Source organism: Haliotis asinina, chromosome 5 (genome assembly GCF_037392515.1).
Source record: "Haliotis asinina isolate JCU_RB_2024 chromosome 5, JCU_Hal_asi_v2, whole genome shotgun sequence".
Lineage (NCBI taxonomy): Eukaryota > Metazoa > Mollusca > Gastropoda > Lepetellida > Haliotidae > Haliotis > Haliotis asinina.
Window position 1 is genome coordinate 11,078,813 of NC_090284.1, and position 20,267 is coordinate 11,099,079.

Here is a 20,267-nt window from a genome sequence, read left to right on the forward strand (position 1 = left end):
CTTACTACTAGCATTTTTAAAATAAGCTTGTGAACATTCGCGGCCACATCCTCTTTTGCCTGGTACCAAATTTATATGGATACGATCGGTGTTTTATATTTTATGGCTTTTTGGCGTATACCCACATTTGCATCATGTACTGCACATTTCAATTACCATGTAGCAGACGACACAACATTCATTTTGTTTGTTAATATGACATGAACGTATATTTAATTCATTCTACAAAAGTCTCATGCACTTATGGGTTGACAATAATTGCACATATTTTCATTTTTGTTGTGATGAATATGGTTTCAGCAAATGTCCTTATTTATCAAGAATAAACATATTTTTTTCTGTTTTCATCATTATTCTTCTTAATGAAGTTTAATTATGAGTTAAATTACCTTATTCAACTTTATATTTATATCATTACACCAATCATAGCATAAACTTATCATTATTTTGTCTTGTAGATGCCCAGGAAAAAGAAGTTTCCATGAACAGTTGTTGACGATTGCAGGTACGTAATAATGGAAATATGTTCAAAATGATGTCCCTGTTAACTGAGGGTGCACACCAAAGAAATCATTCTATTGAATGAAAAAATTGTTAATAAAAAGTTGATAATTTGTAGTCATTGGTAGTTATTATTCTATTGGTATTTGTTTACCTATTATCCGTTACCTTCAGAAATAAGTTTAAAATATTAAAGTGTTTGAATGATCAAGAATTAATATTGCTTCTTTTTTTATGTCAGCAAAGATTAGTTAGTTAAGTGCAATATTCCCATCTTGAGAGTAAGTAAACAGATGTGGTTTGAAAGAGCATTGACAACCAGCTATTGTATAATTTCAACAAGTATTTAAAGCACTTAATTCTTCTTATTTTTTCTTTAATATCAAAATTGTGCAGCTCCTTTTTTCAGTTGAATAGATGCACTGTGTGACAGAGCATGGAAGTCAATCTTCATTGAACTCACTGATGAACGAATAGATACCCCATGCTGGCAAGAAGAGACAGATTCTGATGGTTGTCCTGAAATAAATTTAGCAAAAACTGGGCGAAGATGTGAATAAGTCTATGATGGCTGATGACTTCTATACACTATAATACAGGTGTGCATACTCTAAATAAAATCTTCCTGATGCACATCTGATGTATATGATCCAAAGTACCTCTCTGTTGCTTGATAATGAGCTTCCGTGGCCAAACCCACTGAACACATGGTGTAACTTTGTTGTCACAATAACTATGGAATAAGTAAAGAAACTGACTATCCATATAACGTTGTTTTTCTTCAACTATAAAATCATTTATTACATCGGAATCTCTACTGAGGGCTTTTGCAATTTGAATTTGATCAGGACCAAGTACAGAACCTGACTGTGACGTATCCATCATAGGGTCGAAAATATACATCTTTCCTGCATCCATCATTTGAACTTCACTTGCAAGAGGCAAGGCCTTTCAACTGTTTTTCTTTAGGTTTGAAACTGTGTGGTTTGGTGGTTGTTCTCTTTAAGATATCCGTGGACGAAGTTGTGTACAGATTTGATGTTTTTCATTTACAATATCATGTTTTAATATTTTAAAAAATTAGTACATTCTTTAGTGTTAGTCTCAATTTCAAACAAATGGCATTCATATTTGTTTTTAATGAAAGAATATTAAATAAATGGTTGCATTTAGCAATACAGATACATACATACACATCTATTTATTTTTTTAATAAAATAAATAACATAACATCAGAATCACACCTGCACAGTTCCTGTCAGTTGCAATTCTGGTGTTTTCGGAAAAGTACGTGATAATAAATTCTTTAGGGTAAGTAAAAAGATCAAATTAGAGTTACGAACCCTATCCAAATGATTAATTTCATTGGGCCGTGTGCTTGGGGGGCGAGGATGCCTTTATGTCATGACAGGTTCAAGTTCTCTAGTCATTGTTTCATTCTCTCTCAATCTACTGTGAAAGAAACAGTCAAATGGTCACAAAATCAGCTATACATGGTTACTGTATGTAATGTGCACTGACGTTTGAGAAAATTGTCCTCGTCGCATTAGTAGTTCTGAGTAGCTTCCCTCTGCAAAGTATCACCATATGTCTCCATACGGCTCCGAAAACGTTATCACTGTCAGCCCCAAACTGGTATTCAAAAAACATTACTCACAACTTACATGACTGACCTAAAACGGCTCGGATTTCGCGAACAATACACATTTTCAGCAATGCTGTCAGCTGACATGTGCATATGAGAGACAAGATAAAGATTACGATCACTGTAATCAGTTTGTTGGAGCTGTTCATGTAATCTTTGACTATCAATTGCAGCCGGTGAAATCCAGCTAAGGAATTAACTCCGGTCCGGATATTATGCAATATTGCTTACTTGGATACCAGAACGTTCATTTGCGAATGTCTGCACATCTGTTGCGCATGTGTACTGGTAACCGGAAGTTAGCAGCAGGGTGTCGATGTATATCAGTTACATGCCAGACCGTAGCGCTGATGTTTAATGATAAACTGTTGGAGAGGCTTGTCCCTCTATTATATGGTCTCTGGTTTTACAAAGGATACATGCATAGCGTGAAACAACATCTTTCCAAAAAATATTTTTAATATTTTTGGAGTAGGATTGTATTTTTTTCACTTGAAAGCTGAATAGACTAATGTCACCATTATTAAGAAATACAGCAACAAAACAAGATATGACTTTACTGAACAAAATATCAACCAGCTTATATATTTTATAAAATATTTCAAAATAGAACAAACATTGTCACTAAGGCGACATAATCCCTGCCGCAACATTCCGAAATCATCAAAGTGTCTCTGTAACCTTGAACATTAAGTGAAGGTCACCAAAATCTAATGGGCCCTGCACCTTCCCTAGATGAAGCTTGATGTGGAATGTGAAGAAAATCCAGAGAATGGTTCTTGAGGTATCTCGCTGACAAACTTAACATGCAGCTTAACATGCTGAAATCTTCAGTGTCTCCATGACATTGAAAATTAAGTTAAGGTCACCAAAACTGACTGCATCCTGCACCTTCCCCAGAGTAAGCTTGGAGTTGAATGTGAAGAAAATTCTGGGAATGGTTCTTGAGATGTCTCGCTGATAAGGGTAAAAGGTTAAAGTAAAACTCCCCTTGTGACCTTGAAATGGAGGTAAAGGTCACCAAATCTGAATGACACCTGTCGTTTACCATGATGAACCTAGGTACTAAACATGAAAAGAATCTAGTGAATGGTTCTTAAGATATTCCAATTTGTACAAATGTATGTACGGATGGAGCCAAATACTATATCCCCCACTTTGCGCTAAACGTGTGGTGGGGAATGAAAAACATGTCTTCAGTGAATATGATAAAAAGTTTCTAAGAAAATGGACTTTCATATTCCTTGGTGCGTAAAACACTTTTTGCACCCTGTGTCTATACTGCTATCCCTCCCCTTTCTACCTCCCTTCGACTGCACATTTTATTTCATGGAAATGCAACCCAATTTGTATCTCTTTGACTCAGTAAGAACCAGACAATGTAATTATTACTATAGATGCTTCTACACTTAAAGCAACAAATATGTACAAACATCTACCTGGCTGAACATCAACATACATCAGAGTACCAAGTTGTGATACATGGCATGTTATACAACGGACAGTAACAGTCCAGCTATATCACCAGGTATTTGCAAAGAAATCAACTCTGAGCCTGGCAAACCAACAGCTGACGTAAACAGCAACTAACACCACTAACAACCCAGTCTTTATGGTAGTCCCCTCTAGCAAGAGGCAAGCTATACTGAGGATCTTTTTTAATGTCCTTTAATTCACAATCAGACTCTAAAGATATTGCAAAAGGCATTTTTTTTTTTTGGTACATCTGTGGCCTTACTATCTGTCCCTAACACACATCAGCCCACTACAATCTCCAGCGCTAAGTAATGTCTGAGGTCTGCAGCTACTGGATAGTAGGGCCTGGTTCTCTTGTGGCTGTACCTACTCCATCAACACCCACCTGCACCACTCTCCTCTTTTTTCACACCAGCCTTTCTGCGGTGAAACAACACTAGATCCTTGGGATTTGCTACTCGGTCCACAAACTTCTGACCAAACCTTAAAACAAGAACAATGATTTGAAGGGACAAAAACAAAACAAAAATCTCAAGTGCTATAGTGACCACAAACTGTTTGGTATTGTCTAAAAATGTTTCAACCTATTAACTATCATTCACACAAGTAACCAGCATTGATACACCCAATTCGGACACAAACAACTACCATTTCAGCGAGTCTGACCACTAAATTATGTGAGACAACTCTTACAACAACCATAAATATCCTTTATCAGTGTCCATGCCACGTCATTAGAAGGCATACATTTTCATTGATCTTAGAATATCCACGAAGATCCAGGTAAGAATTGATCTTCAGTAACCCATGCCTGTCAAAAAGAAGTGACTTACAGGATCAGGAGATAAGGCTCACTGACTTGGTTGACATATGTCTTCATATCCCAGCTGCACTGATCAACAGACAACTACCATATGGCTGGATCATGGCTTAGTGCAGCGTAAAACTAAAAACCCATCTAAGAAACACACAAGCATGTTGGTATACCTGTGAATGCTAAATGGTTCAAAGCCAGTGTAATCTATCCTGAGACGTATGAGGGCTTTGGTCGGCTGTTTCCGGTTGCCTGTATGTTCCATAGCTGAAACACAACATAAAATCAAAACATGGCTACCATCAATCATTTTAATTTTCCAGTTTTCCAGGATAACTTGAAATTTGTAACACTATATATACATGTTAAGAAGGTTCACAGACTGCAAGCAGAGGTTACCTAGCTAAAAAGGAAATATAATTGAATCAAATATACTTCCATCAAATGTGTAAACGTAGCCACTTACTTCAGGCAATCATTCTAAACTGAATTTTGCATAAATATTTCATATTGTTTAAAAGTAGTCTACACATGAACTAATGTATTGTAAAACGAATTCAAAACACTGAAAAGATTACAGTCATGAGATGGATAAATGATAAAAATCAGTGAAAACTGAAGAAATCTTAACAAAACTTTACACCAAAACGCAGCTGTTCACATGCATGATATCTACACATGCTTTTCCATAACGCCATGCATGATCCTTGGACAAAAAATGAAGTTTGCAATTGGTTCCACCAAGTTAGTGGAGAAATCAACCTTCAATGTAACCATACATCATACATAACATATTGTTAGTGTTTCAAGCAAATCTAAACTTTTGATGTGAAGCATATATATATGTGCCCAATGTGCAGGTCACAATGACATACCTGCTTTGTCCAACAGTGTCTCAACCTTTTCAGTACAGAATGCCTCCACCTTTTTTAACACATTGTGATCATCAGGATTAAGACTGGTCTCCCCTAGAACTATATCCTCCATATAAAACGGGCGCACTGTTTCAAGAGGAATCTTTTTCATCATAAAGTCCTTTCCCTTTATCTGTAGCAATCCAATATGTTTCTTCACAGTCTCTCCTTCACTAAGAGATGTTGCAACACTGCTCCCTGGTTGACTAACGTAAAAGTTCTGAATGCCGTTCCACTCAGGGTCGATTCTACACTCATGCTCATGACCCCAGATTATCAAATCTAAGAAATCATCCAAGAACTGCTCAGGAATGTAATTTGTTGCTGAATGTTTTGATCTATTCTGATGAACAACAAACATATTAAACCAATCCTCTTGGTTTTCCTTTGGACGCAGCATTGTCACATTCTTATGTACAAACATCCGATGCAAGCGTTCATCTCGCACTGAGCCAAGTCCATACAAACACACTTTCGTCGTTCCCTTCTGAAACAACAATGGGCTTAGTTGAATCTTTTCAAGATTAGACGTCTTCCCAAAATAATTAACAAGTCCGGCAGTGTGTAAAATATCTAATGAACATAAGTTTCCCTGTCCTGTTGGATCGTCATGGTTACCGTGTATGGAGAGCACCGGCATGGAGATGTTCAAGTTAGGATCATCGTAGTTTAACGTAGGGAACTGACAGTGGTCAAAGTTCACTGACTGGTCGCTGAGGAATTCATACTGGATTGGCTTATCTCCCATGCAATATTTCCGCAGCAATGCCATACAGCCGTGTAAGGTTCTTCTAGATGGTTTGTTCTCATGGAATAGATCCCCACCCAATAGAACAAAATCAGCATTATTCTTTGATGCAATCTCCAGAATTTCTTCAAAAGACACAAGAGAATCATTTCCTCGGGCTGGGTCTTTCTCCATGTAGCCAAGATGGATGTCAGTGGCCACGATAATCCTGAACATGTCCGGATCATCGTCTTTAGGACGAGCCATAATTAATACTGGGAGGTCCTATTGTAGCATATGTCTGAAAATAGTCAACAACTAATTAAATTTAAAGAAATAAACTGTTTGGCAAATGAAAAAATGAACTCAAATACATTTTTTGCATCACATTTCACCATGCATATAACACACTGATAAGATATGACCAATATTTTTCAAAAGTTAATTGAAAGCTGTCCTTTACAAATGCAACTAATGATTAATTGCAGTCTGGCTCTAACAAAAGTGCTCAACATCTTAGGTAACAATTCTACTGCTTTTTGCTCATCATCTCAAGTAATAATTCTACTGCTTTTTAGTCTCCGGTAAAATTATTTTCATCTGTTGATTACGTTTAGGTATTGCCAAAATTTTCACACTGCGATTTATTGCGATATGTGTTGGCGCATTGCAGTATGTATTGCAATATATTGTGAAAGTGAAACACATGGTTTAAAGTAATGAAATTATTGTTTTCTTTCTTTTCTTTTCTTTCTTTCTGCCAAACTCAAGACTGCACTGTAATGTTTGAAACTCGTGAAAAAAGCGTCTGCAGCAGCATATGCCATTTTAATTTGTTTATATGCGAGTGCCGGTACTAAACTAATTTTTTTATTCATATGGTTTAAAAGTCACGCAAATGGAATTGTATGTCAAAAACAAACATTTTCAAAACTATTAATGTAAAATAATATAAAGGAAATACATCATCACTAAAATTACAGATCATGGTCATGGAAAATTCCCTCATGAATCGCCTCACAAAAGTGTCCTGTAACGTATTGTATAGTGGAGTTCGAATTGCAATGTACTGAATAATAAGTGGTATTATCACCCACACCTACTATTCATTGGCCCCAGTAACAAAAATATCCATCAAGTCACTTATATATCTAGTGCTCTATAGTCTCCAGTAACAATCATAGCACCATGTCACCAGACATAATTAAAATGGTCTCCAGTAACAACAAGCATATCCTGACTCATGCTTAATTGCTTACAGAATCCGACAGAAACAGCAGTAGGTCAGGCCATGCTGGATACTGCTGGCTGTCAAAATTACGTCCAATAATATCCCCCCTAATGGGAACTTGTAACGGTGATAATTCTGTCCTCTTCTTCTAATATTCATTGGAGATTCTGGAGGGGATCACATCCAGTTGCACTTGCAGAAGGCTTCGTTGACTGGACCATGATGATATCCAAAGTGACTAGTCTCCTGCTAGTGTCTTATGAAACTGTATGTCAAGATGATCTAATCAAGACTAGTTCTTCATGTACAAGTATCTTCATTACGAGTACAGGGTCATAACCACTAATGCTAGTCTGTTCGAGATGTGTGCATAGACTCGCAATCATTATACTCTGCAGAGGGTCTGGCTTCCACAAGTCACGTGATATAACGGGTGAGTGAACTCAGCACCTTCGGGGAGCTGTTAGTTGCTGCACAAAGACTAGAGGCCCAAATTGATGAATGCCAGTGACGTCCTCTGTTGCTATGTCTCATAGGTAATGGTTGGCAAACACTATGTTTGACTTCCAAAAGCAGCCTTACAGCAAGCAATTCCAACGTAGCGCTAGTGTAGAGGCAAAAGCTCTGACTTCATGTGGGTTGGAGGCTCATGGAGGTTCCAATCCTGCTGCTTTGTAGGCTCTCAATATAACATCTCTGATCCACACTGAGATAGTGGTGCAGGATACTTCTGTAGGTGTCTCAGTAGATATTATGGATGAACAGGCACTTGAAACGTTGTCCTCTAGACTTGGTACGTGAGAGGTATATCTTCAGAGCTCTGACTGGACATAATGTTAGGCCTGGAGTATCATCGTAGACCAAGATAAAATGTCTCTTGATGACTAGCATCAAACCTCATGCGATTGAAATCTAGAGCATGATTTTCTGACATTCGTGCAGCTATAGCCAATGCAAGTAAATACAGCATCTTCTGAGTCAGCAGTTCATAGGAGGTCCGCCCGAGTGGCTTGTACCCATCACTTGCGAGATGTTTGACTATGATGTTTAGATCCCACGCTGGAGCTCTAAATCTGCATTGTGATCTTCCAACTTGAAGGAGCGTAGTAAGACGAGTAGCTCGGGTACTTAAGTCAGCTTGATTCCCGTTATCATGGTGATGACTGAGCTTAGAGCTGCCAAATATGTAGATAGTGTAGAGCCTTTCAGATCTCTGGAATGAAGTAGATGGCATAGATAATCTGCTATTTGAATATGTGTCGCCTTCATCGCCGTGAATCCTTTTTTCCTGGCATATGTCTCAAATCGTTTTCACTTGTCATCATACAGGGTGCAAGTGGATTTCTGTAAGGCTAAAGTAACTGCTTTCACTGCTCTTTCCGAGTATCCTCTGTGTTTTAAACAGGTCTTGATACGGTCCATATGTGAAGTCGGGACACAGAAGGTTTGCTGTGCACCTGTTTTGTGTGTTGATGGACGAGAAGATTCTTCCAATCTGGCAGTTGTAGCGCTGGTTGTCCTCGCTCTTCTATTTTCTTGATGACCTTTGGTAGCAGCACTGGAGGGGGAAACGCGTACGCGTTAAGTCCTTCCCACTGGATACTAAGAGCCATTTTGGAGAAGACAAACAAAATTAAGGTGGATCAAGCAATGCGATAGGCCTCACGATCAGTTAATTGTCGGCACCATCCTTCTTGAAACCTACGTCTGCTCGAAGTTGGGAATTTGCATGAATTTCCACACTTTTGCTCATGTGTAAAACCATTACCATTTGGATGACAAGAACGAGCAGTTTTAGGCTTCGCAAGTGTTATAAACACGGATAAATTTTTTAACTACAAAATTGTTTTTGCATGACGTTTTAGTCAATACTGGGCATTAATTTGGTAGACCATAAAGCTGAAACAAGACAGGCGAGAAGGCCGTGACACAATGTAAACAAATCTGACAGCGATCTGATTTCGGTTAAGGAAGACCAAAATGGCACACTTTGTTACATTAAAGAACAATGTGATGGATATGGTTGCTTTCGATCTTACATATTCTTAAATTTGTCACACATTTTATGATGTTGTCAAGTTTCAAAAGCACGATCTGAAGGGCTACTGTGCAGTACACTATTCGTCAATAGTTCAAAATATTTGAGGAGTAATATTTTTAATTCAAAGGGCCAGTGTAAGCAGATGCCTATCACGCAATATCCAAAATATGAAAAGCATTGGGTGTCTATAAAACCATGTCTTAAATATTTCGGAATTTCCAAAAAAGAGATGAGGATCGAGACGAAAACTATGCCAGAAGAATAGTGACTTTCTAGAATATTGGAGGGAATTAAATAAAATTGTATTTCTTAACTAAGAGAATATTATTTGTCTTTAATTTTTGTTACAACATAAATTTGTTCATGCAGGAGAGGTACATTGGTACACTTTAGGAATATAACAGTCATTAAAATCGATAGCAAGATATCTTTTAAGGATCTTACATCCTTTAGTAAACGTACGTAGAAAGGTAGTAAAATATATAATAATATAACCAAATATAAACAATAATTCCTTACTGGCTGACATATTTGATTCATGTGGTTTGAAAGTAGAACCAGGCATTATTACACAACACTATAGATATGTCATGGCAGAGCAATAGCTTGGCACTAACTTAGCAAATGCTACGTTTTGGCCACATCCTGGTCTGGCATTATTCAGTCTTGAAACAAAATAACTTACAAAATCTTAGTTGACTATTCATGTAACTGGAATGAATATTGAAACATACATTTAGTCCAGATTTGATGTAATGCTTCTTAGAAATCACCATCTTTTGAGGAGGTTACCAATGTTTCATCACTGAGCCAAAGTGTTGTTTATTAAGATGGACAAATTGTTCAAGGTTTATTGGTGCATGGTTATTTGGAAAATTAGCTTCATATTAAATTGCACACTGGTTTGCAGGATGCGAATGCTTTAGGATATTGTCCTAAAGATATGTTATGACTTTTACCACATTTTGAAACAACTTGAATATGTTTTTGGTAACATTTCTAAGTATTCCAGAAAAGGAAATAGATATGGTCTCAGATATAATAAAACAAAGATTTCTAGAATCATTGTTTAAGAAGCAATGATGTCTAAATGTAATTTTATTGACACCACCCTTTGAAACTTGGAGATATTCTTTGCACCTTATGTACGTTAGTAATTATCTCTGAAGAAACCTTGTTATTTGGTTTGGTAACTGTGGATCCTCTGTTCAGAGATTATACTGTTTCTGGAAGATGGGTCGGTGTACAGCTGCAGAGTTTATCTTGGATCTTCTTTGTGTTATGGTGGTGTTATAAACCTGAACATTAACACTGGCAGTTCGTGAAGTCCAGTATTGTGGAAGTTTGTAAATTAGAATTCCACAACAAACTACACACAGAAATTAATAAATTGAAGAGGATGATTTAAAGAATATATTTCTATATATTAAGTGTCATTTTAGGATGGTGTAGTAATTTGAAGATGGAAATTTTACTGAGATTTGCTAAGATTAGCTGCTGAATATTTGCTTCTGGGTAGATCTATGTCCCGATACATCTACTAGTATGTAAAATTACATGATGATTTCACATAAATGATTGAACTAAATCTGTACATCGGATTAAAGATCTAACTGAAGGCTCGTCGTGCAGTGTTGACGATCTATTTATAGATATCGAAACGATCTGCAACTTGAACATGTGGCAGAGTTTACGGTTATTATAAAATAACGATGGGAATCCAGAGGAAAAAAAACCTAAACTACATACTTCAGTTTCACTTCCCCGATAGCATAGTAGACAGACGTGAATTGCCAGATAGATTAATCATTTTGAAAGAAAATACGCTTCCTACATGCAGCCAGACGATTTTTCATCGGGCATGTAACTCATTTTCACTCGCTAATTACAGTTTGTCAGCTATGATGTATTAAAAATAAAATATGTGTAACTTTCCGCTTTAAATATCATTCACAAACGACGGATACAAAAGTATCACAAGCAGAAGTCATCAACGCCGTTCTTACGTTTCGACGGCAGTGACGCCATTGCTATTATTCAGAGGTTGTCACCCCCTAACGTCAAGAAACGAAGTGGGCGGGGCTTATCGACCCGGACTGGATCGGTCTATTGTGGTAGCCAGACGACATGTGTATGTATAGTTCATGATCAAACGAAGAGTAACTTCCACAGATCAGCATACCCTTTTATCTAACACTAAACTTGATTGAACGAATGGTTTTAGCGACCAAGTCGTTTTTGTTAAATTTGCTGTTGCACATTTTACTTTTCACAAGGAGAGTTATAAATCCCGTGCTAAATGCATGAAGAACAAGTAGAGACCATTCTTGCCAAAGATGCTGACCATTCTGACTTTGCCTGTTTGTCTAATTCACATGGCAGTGACACTAAATGAATCAACAGGGACCACCAAGCTATGCTTTGTAAAATTTGCTTAACCTAGTTAACCTAAAAGTAAGTAATTCTTTGATAGAGTATTTTAACACCTTACCTAAGATCCCTGTTTGCAATACAGGGCTGGTTACATGTTCACAGGGCCAGCAACATCTTTCAGGAGTTTTCAGGGTATTTTCAGGAGTTTCATACACTGCTTGTCACAAATAAATCTATTCGCAGCGATCCGAATGAATGAATGATTAGTTCAAATGCCTCCCGATGCAGCATCCACTCTGTTGATGAGATAAGGCTCCTGCCATGATGTTGCAGGCTCCTGGTATGTGACATGCTTTTATTTCAAGATTCAGACTGTCGACCATGTCAAAGAGTAGAAACGTCAGGTGTAGTAGAGATGGAGATCTTGTTGACTCTTGTTAGTTTATGTAGAAAGCCACCGTAGAGTTGTGGATCACCAGTAGCTTGTCTCTTCAGTGCTGTCGACCAGTGATGGATGGCATGAATCATCGTTTTCGTCTCCAACTGGTTGATGTGAAGAACTCGATCTTCCTTCTTCCAGATTCCTGCTGCAACCTCGTTGTTTAGATGGGCAACTATCTTTGGAGAGACGTGTCTACATAGAGATGGTTGTTGAATGCCAGCTCTAACATATAAATTCCTGCGCAGACATAGTGGGTATTGTCTCAAGATGTCCAGTGTCGTAAACCGGTCAGGATGTGAAACTGCGACTCAGGAACTGCTGTCATAGACGTAGTTGTAGGTGTCTTCGTCTGCGTCATATCCTGAGGTGACGTGAGCAGATTTTGTCATTGTCGTAGTGATAACAGAGAGAGTAGAATTTGTTCTAACAAACTTGAACTTTGATCCACCGCACCTCTGGGACAGCGATGTATTTCAACGTAGTGATGAATCAAATCCTGAGGAATTTAGATTCACAAGTCATCCAAGCTGAGTTAGTAGCCTGATATTGAAGTCCAACTGTAGACCGAGTTGACTTCTCTCATGATGGGCTTGTATGCCGTGAAGATGCGTCATTCTTCGTCTTCAGATCGTCAACACTGTTCATTATGAGTTGACATTCGAAGGAAGTCTATTTGTAGCTGGCTGCCTGTCCAATCAGAAACTGTCACTCATTGATGCAAGCCTCTGATGGGCAACACTGAATCTGCTGTTAGAAGAATCAAAAGACGCAGTTAACTGCTAATCTAGTATGTAATCAACATCATTCCATTGTTGAAAGTCTGTAATCGAAGTAGACGACTTCCTGACACTGGAACAATAACACCACATTCTGTGCAGGGCGTTCTCTCGGGGACCAATCAGATTGTAGACGTGCCATCACTGGTGTAGCAATCAGCTGATCATCGTGAAATCTTGTTCAGACGGTGATACCTTTGGTAGCATTCAGGCTTGTCCGTATCAATACTGTTTGGCAAGCATGAGTCTAGTTGAGTAAAAAAACTCCCGCCGCTTAAAACTGATGCAGACAGACTGTCCTCCAGGTAGATGTGTCAGAATTTTTCCACCGAAGATAATACTGTAATCTCTTGTGATCGGTGGTGTAATTTGCAGTGGTATCTTGCAGTCGTCTCGAAGAATCTTCGTGACGTAATTGTTGCTGAGAATTCCCAGTACTTCCAGTAGAGTTGAAGACGTCCACCCACTTGAGATGGTTGTATGGGAATGGCTCAGGGTGGAAGACTCAAGTCGTTCCGAACCTGATCTACAATGTTTACCTCCTCTTCCGTCCCTAGACGCTCTGGTATTAAACTTTTCATCTCTCGTTCTCTGGACTCTGGAGAACTTGCACTTGTTAGTGTAGCGCTGACTTGTCTGCTTGGGCACCGCTGTCAAGGTGTCGATGGACTTCTCTGGAGCCTTGGGAGACTGTCCTTGCTACCTCTTCAATTTTCCCTTCAAATATTGTAGGTGTTGACCATGAGGCTTGATATAAGGTCCTTGTAAAGTTATCACTCAATGATGAGGTGGACAAGAGACCTTGTCGATGAAGTAGATTCAGTCCCGCAGTAGTTGAGGCAAAGCGTTCAGACATAAACTGTTGATCCTTCTCCTGAGTGCCGAGTACCGACAGGATCATTGTCTATTCCTTGTTGGCAGGACTGCTGAACTTGAGATGAGAGTCTCGTTGATGGCTCTAAATCGAGCCATTCCGAAGAAGGTGCAACTCGAAGTGGTGTCCAGCTGAGCAAGCCGCTTGTAGGATCTGTTGCGGGCACTGCTGGTGAGCTTGTATGCCTCGTCTACCTCTGGTGCTCTGATTAAAGGCTCCATATGGTGAAGACGGAAGTGATGAGTGTTGTAAGATGGCTTATGTTGTTGTTGAAACTTGGTTGCTGACTTGAATGCCGTAGATAACGTCTCAGGAATCGTAGATATCAGAGATCCACAATGTGAGAGAAGAGGATTTCCTCCGGAGATGACGATCGGTAGTATTTGTTTTCATCCTTCCGTGAGTGCGAATCACTCAATGGATGCGAGCGTCCTCACTCACGTGAGTGGACTCACTCAACATAGGTGGATCTCTCTCCAAACTGCGGCGGGATGACAAGGACGACGGCGATGATCTTCTTGAGTATGTCCGTGCAAGCGCCTCATCTTCATCCTCTGGAGTGCAGATCTAATTGAGTGCTCACATGGAGCAGCAGTTGACGTAGATCTTCAAAACGACACTTTTCATACCTGTCCACTCTCTGGCTCATCATAGATATGTCGTTCCTGTAGAGGGACGATCTTGTTGCTGAACGACTTCTTCGTTGGAGTACGTTGATTCTGCGACGACTTTGCTCCGAGGAAGTTCTCTTCTGTGGTCTAGGGGACGACTCGCTGGACCTAAGGCATAGCCCTGGAGACACACTTGACTGTCACTGGAATTACTTTCAGCAGTAAATGATAAACGGTTACCCGGAGTTAAATCATCCGATTTAGACATCGCTTGTGAAAGCTGACGTTGCCTGTTCCTTGACTAACAGAACAAATTTCGGCAAAATTCACAGTGAATAGTGAAAGAACATATGGGCTTACACGCTGGACAAACTAAGTATGGGTCAAATGAGACTAAGTCTCAGTTGACAAAATACGAGCTATATAAACACACAGTAATCACAAAACTAACAAATTATGATACATATACATAAGCCAAATACCACATATGACATAAATTTAGTTGAAGGACCGAAATAGTTCAAAAACTTATCGCAGTAATCGGGACCCCCAGTGCCTCCAGCTGCCCTCGTTGAGCAATGAGAGAATGAAAAGCATGGTTGGTCAGCTGATCAATTACGCGGGAAAACGGAGGTTACTCGTGGGTGAGTCTATGTTACGTCCCCTTCTTTTAGAAGGGAACTTCAAGGGATTTCAAGTATTCCACTACATTCGCCAGGGAAGATGAGATAAGCAACTAAGCATGAGTCAGGATAAGTAAAAATTTTAAATATAGTTTTGTTGCTTGGTATTCCCTGGTAAACCAACTCATTGCAACAGTAGGAAAATTGTGGAACACCCCCATATTCAGGGTTTCAGATTAGAGTTTGTCAAGTAGGCTGAAACACACACGCAACACACAGTATTTTTGACCCTTTCAGGAAATCAGTAACCTTTGTGATAAGATAAGTGGGGCTAAGGAGGGAAAGAAGGGTGTGTGTGTTACACTATACTGCCAGTATTTTCCTAGAAAACAACCCTCTATTATCTTGAGTAGGGTTTTACATGGCACATTATTTCCATGGTGCAATATCTTTTTCAAATAAGTATCCCTCAAAGCTGGATGTTTTAGTAACAAGTTATATGGTGTTAGATAAAATCACTGGTGTAGTTCTCCATTTCATTATATTCAAGTTATTAATCAGTTATTTTAACAGATTACTTACAACGAAGGACAATATTACAAAATATGGATGCACATACCTTGTTTCATTTAGAATTAATATTGGTATTAATTACTATATTGACAAAATATTTTAAAGACTAACAAAAAAAAGAAAGTGACACTCTTGTCACATGCAACTCAAAAACCAAACATAATCAAAATACAGTTATCACTTATTCATGATATATAAAATGCATTATTGATTAAGAAAAAAACAAATAAACAAAATTTATAAGCATCTAATCGCGAATCAGTTTCACTGGCCACTGGTTCATTTGCGGATACGCTAAGACTGCTCTTTGTTTAGGGCTTTTAAGCCTGACAGGTGTTATTTTCAAACTGCATGTGGTCAATGATTGAAGTCGTACCAAACAAATAAAAAACACTGAAAAATCAAGCCGTGGGAAGAACCCTGGTGGGGGAGTCAACTTTCCTGATGAATTTTCCGAGGAGATTTACACGGATCTCAAATTTACATCTATCTCAGAAATGGTCAAAATGAAACCAAAAACACGGAAACAGGCGCATTCGCAGAAAATTCTCATGTCAATTGTACAATGCATATTGTCATTAGCAGACAGGCAGGCAGACATATAGGTGTCAATAAACCAAACGTTGAGTTTTCTGTGACCGAGTCTGATTATGGTTTTTTCCAATGTAACAAGTAGATAATTTACTTGTTTATGTACACAACCAAGATTACACTACTGCTCACGACCCCATACTCCAAGCAGGCATACTGTTTCAAGCTCTGCAAACCTACTTACTGCGCATGCATCTTGAGTGCAGCGCAGCACAGCACAGCTGGTGAAACCACTTTTTCTCCGAGCGTTGGGGGAAAATTAGTGAATCGTTTGAACTACAATTTTGAGGCCTTTTTTGGTGTTTTTTCAACTTTATAGGTTGAATTGGCATTTTTGATAATTTGTTTTGGTAAGTGCATAATGAAAGGCATCAGAATCTGCAAAATTGTGATTTACGTTGCATGTCAGAGTTCCCGCTATCATTCTAATTTTTTGGTCCCTGGGACCAGAAGCAATGAAATATACCAGTTCCTCCTGAAGTTTTGCCGGTCCTATAACTATCACAAAGAATAGAAAAGTATTCATTTGCATGTACCTGTTTTATTCTTCTGTCATAGTTAGAATAGTCCACATTATTTTCTCACAGGACAGACTACATTCTTTGTTTCTTTCTACTCTGGAACAAGGCTTGTGCCCTGTCCAAAGAGAACAGACAGAGAGTCCTGTGGAAACCGGCGATGGAGAGAAGCCATGAGATCTTCAATGAAACCAGACCTCTTTGCTTTGAATGCTGTAACAAATCAATCATCAGCGTAAGCAAGCTTGATCTCACGAAAGGTTTTGTCAGCAATGTTGTCCATAAAACCTTGTTCAAAGCTGCCTGTCTGTCAACAAGGTCTCGAGGCATGTGATTGTAGAATCAACCATTGGGCAAATCTGAGATAAATTCAAATCGTCTCACTGAAACATTGTGACAAGTTTCTCCATAAATGGCAAAGCATCTGCTAACATGAAAGTAGTAGCCACAAAGCAAAATGTTTTCATTTTTTTAGTCCTAAAGCAACAGGATTTTTTCTTTGATTGGCGTCTTCCTCTAATTCGATCACAATAGCAGCCCAGTTTAATCGAACAGATTGAAGTCAAAGATAACCACCGCACTGTACATGGTTGCTTCAAAGATGCAAATTCCGTGTCATCCAGCACATGAGAAACTTCTCGTAAGTGTTCATATTGAGCAGCAGAGTACTCATACAATTTGTTTAGTTCATTCATCTGAACCGAGGCCTACAATTTTATTCAAACTACTTCCCCATTCAGCAATTATTTCATGTATCTTTTTACTGATGAAGTCGGCAGTTCCTCCGCTGACAATAAAATTTCCTAGAAAAACAGTTTTTGCTTTTCCATCAATCACAGCCCGAACAAACATTATCAATATATTTTTTTTATCATAATATTAACAGTTTCTGCAAGAGCAGTCTCCATTTCATCGACTGATTCACGAGAGTGAACTGCACTGCTGAGTGACTGACACCCATTTTGTGTATCCAATTCCAAAATACATGAAAATTTACTTTCAGGAATATTTTCCTTTTGTCTTTTCTTTAGCCACTGTCATGTGCGCATTCCTAGTTTTTCTGTTTGATAAAACAAACACTGCATCTCTGTGACTCACACTGTTTCCATGTTCTTTCATTGCAGACTTCCGCATATTAATACAGCCTTTTGTAAAGCCATTTGTTTTTGACGCTGCCTCACATATTCTGCAGTACATTTTTTCATCATCCCAATAACACAACCACTGAAACTCATTCAGGCAGTTCTCCTTGAATGTTCTTGTTTTTTATGTGTTTTTTATTTTTTTATCAGACTCCTGTTCAGATTGTTCATTGGTACATTTTTCTGCGCCACTCTTGTCACGACTAGTTTTCCTTCTATCTGAATCAGTCCCTGCTTTGCTCCCAAAGAAAAAGTTCAAATTCGTCTGCTTGGCTGACATGCTTGTGTAAATAACCTCGAAGCAAAGTTGAATGTATAAAGAAACGTTTTGGTTTGAGATTACACAGGCTACTATGATCTAAAAATAGTACTGTGGGATACCCAGTTTCATTTTTACAACAAACAACGTCAGTTGAGTAATAATTTATTTTAAAAATCCGATGCCTTTTATTCAAAGATTTGGGATGGATTTCTAATGTGAGCTCTCAAATTAAAACTGCCCATCCTTGGGACTGGCAGACATTATATTTACCGGTCCTTGTCAAATTTTACCGGTCATATACCGGAATTTACCGATTAACGGGAACACTGCATGTGACCTTTAATGTTATGATGTCATTATATTTTTATGCAATATGTGTCAATAAGCAATGTAAAAGCTTTCTAATCTTTTTTTCTTTTGGCCCATATGACTACGAATAAGGCCCTTTTGACATTTTGTCCTGGCCCATTCGACTTTCATCTTGACCCTTTTGACTTTTTTCATCAGCGCTTTTGACTTGGCACTCCTCGGCCCTTTTGTCCTTACGCCCATTTGACTTCATATGTCTATTCTGCCTTGTCCTCGGTATTGTTTGTACATCACATGCTTGCTTAAGTGTAAGTGACTACACCAAAATGATGGTCACAATATATCAAAGAAGTTTTATATCCTTAGAACTCTCCTCATTCATCACCAACAACCAAATGCCCCTCAAAGAAGTTTGATAAAGAAGCTAGATAAAGAAGTAAGGTCAATGCTCCTGATCCGCAACCCCGCTTTTAACATGTTCCAGGGAATCCTTCCCAGGTGTAATATTCCAATACTGAAATAAGTTCATTGATTGTTTTTTTTATACTTGTTCTAGTTGATTGAATGTATCCAAAAGCGAGCTGAATTTCACGTTCTGGTGATTTCGACGATTGCGATCAAGGAAGTGTGCGCGCGATTGGAGTGCACAACCAGTTTCATCGGTAAGGTGGATGCCTAGTTCCTGTCATGAGATGCTTTACTGACAACATTGAAATCAGGAAGTTAAGTTATGCAAAGTGCAAATAAACATCAATATTATTTACCCGAGATTGTTAATACCACCTCAGATGAAAAATCAGTTGCCTGTATAACAAAAAATAGCGAGAGAAATTCAGCAGGATCAGTCATCTCCTAGTGACAGGTTATGTATGAAACAGGAAGCCATGTGATCAAAACACTCTCGCAGTGCAGAGGGAAAAGTATGGCTCACTGTCGAAAACACATACAAAATACCCGGATCTGGCAAGCGGCTACAGTTTCGCCGATATCATGTCATCAACGCTATTTTTGTTGGAGAGACATGATACTTTTGTGTGATCTTAAAGATACCTTGCTGTACCATGTAATTTCTGTCAAAGTAATAAATTCTACCCTAGAACGTAATGCACTTTGAGAACCTTAAAAAATGTGATCATTACTTTTGAAATAACACTCGCAACTTGTCAAGTGGACCATCGTCTGCTCGAGTGAAAAGCCAAACATAAATATCATGTGACTCGAATGGAATGTTGCCGATGTAATAGAAAAAAATTGAATGCCGAATCGCTCATCTCTTAAATATGTTTCTTTTCCTGATGCAGAATTAGTACCATGACCTCTGGGTTCATTTAAAATACTACTGTGATGATACTATACTGCGCAGACATGACACGTTTTATTGTCCCTGCCATGGCGGGCCATGCCGACAAGAAGAATGAATGTGCAAATGATTGAATAACCTACCTGTAAATATGTTTATTTTTAACAAATTTCACCAAAAAAAACCCATTAAAATAATCAAGAAAAAAATTACCAGTTTGCTTGGCTTTTAATTAAAATGATACATTGTATTTGTTGATTTCTGTGGAGAAGAATGCATCACATGCACTTACATACAAGGGTGTTACCCCGCGCAATCACGAATAACCTGAAAGCATGGTACTTAACTTCTAGCACTCGTGCTAACAGGTCAAGGCACGCAATGTACGCTGCACTGGAAACCAACGGACAACAGAACATTCTAACAATAAATTTATGTAAGGTGAGGTGATATTTATTTACGGAATTACAGTTTGGGTAAACTGCACTTTATGGGTCCGCGGAAGTGTACATGACAGGCATGTG

The 20,267-nt window shown here is 38.5% G+C and overlaps 1 protein-coding gene across 6 annotated transcripts in view; it reads right to left on the bottom strand.

Moving 5' to 3' along the window:
• LOC137285029 (double-strand break repair protein MRE11-like) overlaps window positions 1-20,267 on the bottom strand; it is a 30,541-nt gene that overhangs the window by 9,195 nt on the left and 1,079 nt on the right. For 4 of the 6 annotated variants that reach the window (XR_010956938.1, XM_067817204.1, XM_067817205.1 and 1 more), the window contains exons 2-4: window positions 5,312-6,378; window positions 4,610-4,703; window positions 4,008-4,105 (exon numbers count right to left, since the gene is read on the bottom strand). Coding sequence is in view for 4 of the 6 variants with exons in the window: in XM_067817204.1 (XP_067673305.1) it covers window positions 4,008-4,105; window positions 4,610-4,703; window positions 5,312-6,344 (1,225 nt within the window). In the remaining 2 variants the exon portion in view is untranslated. Of the gene's footprint in view, window positions 1-4,007; window positions 4,106-4,609; window positions 4,704-5,311; window positions 6,379-16,748; window positions 16,944-20,267 lie in introns of all 6 variants that reach the window. The other 2 variants (XR_010956939.1, XM_067817206.1) reach the window with 1 other exon arrangement.